Raw genomic sequence first — 6873 nt, forward strand, 5'->3', positions numbered from 1 at the left:
GGGAAACAATTAAATCATACAAAGGAACCCAGATAACGGGATAAAATGTCAATTAGAAGGACTTTGAATTAAATGACCTAAAAAGTTTAAGGAAAAACTATTTGGAGATAAAATTATAATCTTCCAATTTCTAGTTTGTTATTCTTCAGTTTTGATAATTATTTTCTTAAAATTTGTTAAATTTCCTATAAATTTTATGAAATATTTTATAATAATCTTTAGAAATACCTTAAATTTCTTGATTACACTGTTTACTCGTTGTAAATGTTTTAATCATTATTCTTTCTTGAAACTGTTTTATCTTGATTTATAGTTTATGTCACTGCTTATCTTGAAACTCTGTTACCAGCAACTGCTTTTCCTAAATTCTTTACACTGTTTATCTTAAAAAACTTCCCGTTGCAATCTTTTTCTTTTAAGCTGCAGCATTTCTTCATCAATTCACTTATGTAAATAATCCAATTTTCTTTTTATTAATCATTTAATACTCTTCTTAATTTCTGTAAAAATTAATAACTTAAAAAACCTGCAAAATAATAATAATAATAATAAACATAAACTTATTAAACTTTAGTTTCATTGATATTTCCACTAATGCCTTGGCCGTCGATACCACCGAATGTTTGACTATATTAATTATGGGAGCGGCTGAGCTAACAACGGGTGTTACAGAAACGTACACTACCACCACTGGGTACATGAAAGAAACACAACATAAAGCCAGCTGCCAAAAGAAAATGAGCTCCAAGAATGGCTATAATCAGGAATAAAGAAATTTTGGAATTTCTTAAGGCTGGTGTGAGAACAGCAATTAAAACAGAACCGGATAATAAAGCGGCAGTGATGACCAAAAGCCATTGTAGAATAGACAGCTGGAAATGAAGGAAAAGTTAGCATTTTTTCTTAAAGAAATTCATCTTTAACTCACTTGTATAACCCACAAAATGGAGACAGGAATGTAAATAGCCAAAGAATAACCATAAACACACATTAAGGCCAACAAAGAAGGGGTGTAATCAGCCTGGAAAAAAGAACATAAATTGTTAAACTAGCCCAAAGTCCAGGATATCTATAGTCTAGCCTAAACTCCAGGATATCTATAAGTCTAGTCTATAGTCTAGTCTATAGTCTAGTCTATAGTCTAGTCTATAGTCTAGTCTATAGTCTAGTCTATAGTCTAGTCTATAGTCTAGTCTATAGTCTAGTCTATAGAGTCTAGTCTATAGTCTAGTCTATAGTCTAGTCTATAGTCTAGTCTATAGTCTAGTCTATAGTCTAGTCTATAGTCTAGTCTATAGTCTAGTCTATGGTCTAGTCTATAGTCTAGTCTATAGTCTAGTCTATAGTCTAGTCTATAGTCTAGTCTATAGTCTAGTCTATGGTCTAGCCTATAGTCTAGTATATAGTCTAGTCTATAGTCTAGTCTATAGTCTAGTCTATAGTCTAGTCTATAGTCTAGTCTATAGTCTAGTCTATAGTCTAGTCTATAGTCTAGTCTATAGTCTAGTCTATAGTCTAGTCTATAGTCTAGTCTATAGTCTAGTCTATAGTCTCTAGTCTAGTCTAGTCTAGTCTAGTCATAGTCTAGTCTATAGTCTAGTCTATAGTCTAGTCTATAGTCTAGTCTATAGTCTAGTCTAGTCTATAGTCTAGTCTATAGTCTAGTCTATAGTCTAGTCTATAGTCTAGTCTATAGTCTAGTCTATAGTCTAGTCTATAGTCTAGTCTATAGTCTAGTCTATAGTCTAGTCTATAGTCTAGTCTATAGTCTAGTCATAGTCTAGTCTATAGTCTAGTCTATAGTCTAGTCTATAGTCTAGTCTATAGTCTAGTCTATAGTCTAGTCTATAGTCTAGTCTATAGTCTAGTCTATAGTCTAGTCTATAGTCTAGTCTATAGTCTAGTCTATAGTCTAGTCTATAGTCTAGTCTATAGTCTAGTCTATAGTCTAGTCTATAGTCTAGTCTATAGTCTAGTCTATAGTCTAGTCTATAGTCTAGTCTATAGTCTAGTCTATAGTCTAGTCTATAGTCTAGTCTATAGTCTAGTCTATAGTCTAGTCTATAGTCTAGTCTATAGTCTAGTCTATAGTCTAGTCTATAGTCTAGTCTATAGTCTAGTCTATAGTCTAGTCTATAGTCTAGTCTATAGTCTAGTCTATAGTCTAGTCTATAGTCTAGTCTATAGTCTAGTCTATAGTCTAGTCTATAGTCTAGCCTATAGTCTAGTCTATAGTCTAGTCTATAGTCTAGTCTATAGTCTAGTCTATAGTCTAGTCTATAGTCTAGTCTATAGTCTAGTCTATAGTCTAGTCTATAGTCTAGTCTATAGTCTAGTCTAGTCTAGTCTATAGTCTAGTCTATAGTCTAGTCTATAGTCTAGTCTATAGTCTAGTCTATAGTCTAGTCTATAGTCTAGTCTATAGTCTAGTCTATAGTCTAGTCTATAGTCTAGTCTATAGTCTAGTCTATAGTCTAGTCTATAGTCTAATCTAGTCTATAGTCTAGTCTATAGTCTAATCTAGTCTATAGTCTAATCTAGTCTACAGTCTAGTCTATAGTCTAGTCTATAGTCTAGTCTATAGTCTAGTCTATAGTCTAGTCTATAGTCTAGTCTATAGTCTAGTCTATAGTCTAGTCTATAGTCTAGTCTATAGTCTAGTCTATAGTCTAGTCTATAGTCTAGTCTATAGTCTAGTCTATAGTCTAGTCTATAGTCTAGTCTATAGTCTAGTCTATAGTCTAGTCTATAGTCTAGTCTATAGTCTAGTCTATAGTCTAGTCTATAGTCTAGTCTATAGTCTAGTCTATAGTCTAGTCTATAGTCTAGTCTATAGTCTAGTCTATAGTCTAGTCTATAGTCTAGTCTATAGTCTAGTCTATAGTCTAGTCTATAGTCTAGTCTATAGTCTAGTCTATAGTCTAGTCTATAGTCTAGTCTATAGTCTAGTCTATAGTCTAGTCTATAGTCTAGTCTATAGTCTAGTCTATAGTCTAGTCTATAGTCTAGTCTATAGTCTAGTCTATAGTCTAGTCTATAGTCTAGTCTATAGTCTAGTCTATAGACTAGTCTATAGTCTAGTCTATAATATATCTTTAAGCTATTTTATGTTATGGACTCTAGTCTGCCCTATGGTCTGTGTATTTTTACTTACATTCTCCGTTTCCAAACCCTCTTGTATGGGTTTCAAACTATACTTAAATAGGCCCCACAAAGCCGCTGGCAATAAATTCACATAGACAAAGATACAACTGGCCGCCACCGAAACCAAGTGAAAATTATAACGCCACTTGTAGTGGTCATCGGCCGCCTGCAAATAACTGGCAATATTGCCACTAATAGCAATACTGAAGATCTGTACATTGAGATAAATAAAATTAGTTTAGTGTTTTGTGTTGATATCCAAAAAAAAACTCACCAAAGTAGTGGTAATCCAAAAAGGACCATACAAATCTGGATTCTGACCTATAATCGATTTCAAATAATTCCCAGGAGCCCTCTTGGGGATCATAGAATTAGCAATACGTTCCAAAACCATTAAGGTGTCAACATTGAAAAATTGCTGATAATATTCCAAAGTCAAGAAAGACACTTTATTTGTGCCAGCGGTGGCAGGTTCTGGCAAACCTTCTCCACCATTAGCAGAACCAGCACCATTTGCTGAACCCCCACCCGAGCCGCTTAAAATATTAGCCGAATTACTCATGTCGTAGATTAAATCCTGTAAAGGATCACCACGTTGTCGTCCCGCACCAGAGGAGGAATTGCTATTGGAATGTGTAGGAGAATTGACATTTATTTGTGCCGGAGGACTGCTGGTGTTGGGTGTATTGGAAAAATCCTTAAATTGCAATAAATCCTCGGACTGCATGTTGTTTTTGTTGTAAGTTTTTTTAATTATATAGAATTTTAATTGTTTTTTTTTAGATTTGTTTATAAATTTAAACAAATTCTTTGGTTTTTTATAATTTTTACACGTCGTTAATAATTTGCTCTCTTTATTTTCTCTTGTTGTTAGTCAGCTGTCAATGTGTTTTTTTTTCGTTTTGTTGACATTTGCTATGTTTTTGTTTTCATATTGTTGTTGTTTGTTTTTTGAAGCGAGTGCGATGTTTTTGATAAGAGTCAGAGTTGCTGTTGTGAGTTTTTTGTTGTTTTTAACAGGGTTGTTTGGTAAATTATTGAAACCGTTAATTTTTGAAAAATAAAAGAGTTTAAAATGATTTTTTTTTAGTTTTTGAACAAAATAAAGATATTTTTTAGGGTTTTCTTTACATTTAAATAAAATTATGGGACATACAGTGAATTGTGGGTATTTTTATAAAAATTTTAAGAATATGTAAGAAAATAAAGGGATTTTCTGTTGTTTTTATTAGATTTGAAGGAAATTCAGATTTTTAATAATAAAACAGAGAAATGTTTTTAAAAAATCATAATTTTACTACATTTTCTTGTTACTTTACACACTTTTATTGATATTATGTAAAACTTATAGAAATCTGTGAGTTTTCCTTCATTTTTAAAAAAGTACTAAAATACTACTATTTCAAAACTGTTGCAATTTGACCAAAATTCGACATTAACTTATATCATTTAAATGCAATTTATGAAAATAGCAATATTTTGTCATTTTTCATACTTTAGTAGTAAAAATACTACTCTTTTTAATAGTAGAGAAAATTATAGTTTGCTATATTTTCGTTTAATAATATTAATATTATGTAAAATTTATAAAAATTTTTGTAAATTTTGAAAAAAGGAGTAGAAATACTACTTTTTAAAAATGGTTTCAATTTGACTAAAATTTAACTTAAGCTGAAATTACTTACATCTACTTTATGAAAATATCAATATTTTGTCATTTTTCATACTTTTTTAAATAGTAGTAAAAATACTACTCTTTTTAATAGTAGAGAAAATCATAATTTTGCTACATTTTCTTATTATTTTAAACAATTTTATTAAAGTCATATAAAATTTATAGAAAAACTATGAATTTTTGTATAGTTTGAAAAAAGTAGTAGAAATACTACTTTTTAAAAATGGTTCTAATTTGATCAAAATTCAACTTAAGCTGAAATTACTTACATCTACTTTATGAAAGTAACAATATTTTGCCATTATGTACTCATACCTTTTATAATAGTAGTAAAAATACTACTTTTTCAATAATAGAAAAAATCATGAAATCTCAAACTTACTAACATTTTTTTATTTTTCTATATGAAAAAGCAATATTTTAATAAATATTTGACTTTTATAAAACAGTAGTAGAAATACTACTTTTTGTAAATTCATCTAAATTCAAAATTTTATCAACTTTCTTATTATTTCTTACTAATTTATTAAATTTATTTTGAAAATTGTGAAAAATTAAAAAAAAATATTTTTTCAAAAAGTAGTAAAATACTACTATTTAAAATTAATTCCAATTTCACTTAAAATATAATTTTTTAATTTTCTTATATTTTTCTGCATGAAACAGCAGGATTTTAGTAATTTTTGGCCATTTTAAAAATAGTACTAAAAATACTACTACTTTAATTCGTTCCGAATTCGCCTAAAATATAATTTTATACTTTCTTACACTTTGTGTATGAAACAGCAAGATTTTAGTACTTTTGTTAATTTTAAAAATAGTACTAAAAATACTACTATTTTTAAATCGTTCCAAATTCACCTAAAATAATTTTATTTATTTCCTAAAATTTTTCTGCATGAAACAGCAAGATTTTAGTACTTTTTGGTCATTTTAAAAGTAGTACTAAAAATACTACTAGTTTTAATCGTACCAAATTTACCTAAAAGAATTTTATTAAGTTTCTTTAATTTTTCTGTATGAAACAACAAGGTTTTTTACTTTTTAGACATTTTAAAAATAGTACTAAAATACTACTTTTTTCAAAAGTTTGAATTACATATTTTTTAATGTTTTCTGGCAAAAAATAGTTGGGTTTTTTGTAATTTTGACATTTTGAAAATAGTAGTAGAAATACTACTTTTTTCAAAATGATATAATTTTATTATTTTTTTAAAATTTTTCAAACTTTTCTAATATAAAATAGCTAATTTCAATATAATTTCAACATTTTGAAAATAGTAGTAAAAATACTACTTTTTTCAATTTGTTCTAAATTTGAAATTTTGTGATATTTTTAGGTTTTCTGTTAAAAAAGTTAAGTTTCAGTATAATTTCGACTTTTTGAAAATAGTAGTAGAAATACTACTTTTTCAAATTTGCTTAAAACTAAAATTTTCATAATTTTTTACACTTTTCTGCTATAAATTACGAAAATTAATTATATTTTTACCATTTTTTAAAATAGTACAAAAAATACTACTTTTTTAGGTTTTCAAAATTTTTCTTTATTTTCTTAAAAATCTGTCTCACAATCTTTCATTAAAAACCAAATTTATGCCATTTTTGGCCTTTAAAACCATTTGTGCCATTAACACCAATTCCTCGTCAGGATCTCTGAGAGAAACTTGTAACTTCTGTAAAATTTTTACGGTCAAAATTTTCATTATCAAAAAGGCGTATTTGCGTCCAATGCATATATGGGGGCCCGCTGAAAAAGGAATATAACTAAATTTGGGAACTTTTTCATAGGATTTCTTAGTAAAACGTGAGGGTTTAAAGGACCAAGGGTCCTCGAAAAGGCTTTCATCATGAGCCAAACCGTACATATTAATCCATAAAGTAATGCCAGCAGCATAAGTACGTTGACCGATTTTAGTGGGCTGGGTAGTTTGTCTTCCGGTTAAAGGTACTATGGTATAGAACCTTAGGCATTCTTTAATAAACATATCCAAATATTCTAATTTATTAAGATCGCTGGGTGTTAAGGATTCACTATAATCCAAATTATGATG

General features: G+C 28.8%; 2 protein-coding genes across 2 annotated transcripts; both read right to left on the reverse strand.

The window, feature by feature from the left end:
• Nucleotides 1–439: 439 nt before the first annotated feature.
• LOC119606015 (protein YIPF1) lies at nucleotides 440–3996 on the reverse strand. The gene is made up of 4 exons (XM_037959376.1): nucleotides 3419–3996; nucleotides 3155–3355; nucleotides 929–1021; nucleotides 440–872 (listed from the first exon to the last, which is right to left on the reverse strand). The coding sequence occupies exons 1-4, from the start codon at nucleotides 3869–3871 to the stop codon at nucleotides 654–656; spliced, it is 966 nt and encodes a 321-aa protein (XP_037815304.1). The 5' UTR covers nucleotides 3872–3996; the 3' UTR covers nucleotides 440–653.
• Nucleotides 3997–6349: 2353 nt separating this feature from the next.
• On the reverse strand, nucleotides 6350–6864 carry LOC119606009 (probable cytochrome P450 311a1). Its single transcript, XM_037959369.1, has one exon. The coding sequence runs from the start codon at nucleotides 6805–6807 to the stop codon at nucleotides 6388–6390; it is 420 nt and encodes a 139-aa protein (XP_037815297.1). The 5' UTR covers nucleotides 6808–6864; the 3' UTR covers nucleotides 6350–6387.
• Between the last annotated feature and the right edge of the window lie 9 nt (nucleotides 6865–6873).

This window comes from Lucilia sericata, unplaced genomic scaffold, assembly GCF_015586225.1.
Source record: "Lucilia sericata isolate MDLA Ls3-8-SP2 unplaced genomic scaffold, ASM1558622v1 Contig000545F_arrow, whole genome shotgun sequence".
NCBI classification, from domain to species: Eukaryota; Metazoa; Arthropoda; class Insecta; order Diptera; family Calliphoridae; genus Lucilia; species Lucilia sericata.

What these genes read in the sequence shown, in the direction of transcription:
- LOC119606015 (XM_037959376.1), bottom strand. Translation starts at nt 3,871, where the DNA reads ATGCAGTCCGAGGATTTATTGCAATTTAAGGATTTTTCCAATACACCC. An exon ending in AGGGTTTGGAAACGGAGAAT is followed by an intron (nt 1,022 to 3,154) that starts GTAAGTAAAAAT and finishes TCTTTTTTCCAG; the next exon opens with GCTGATTACACCCCTTCTTT. An exon ending in CCATTTTGTGGGTTATACAA is followed by an intron (nt 873 to 928) that starts GTGAGTTAAAGA and finishes CTTCATTTCCAG; the next exon opens with CTGTCTATTCTACAATGGCT.
- LOC119606009 (XM_037959369.1), bottom strand. Translation starts at nt 6,807, where the DNA reads ATGTTTATTAAAGAATGCCTAAGGTTCTATACCATAGTACCTTTAACC.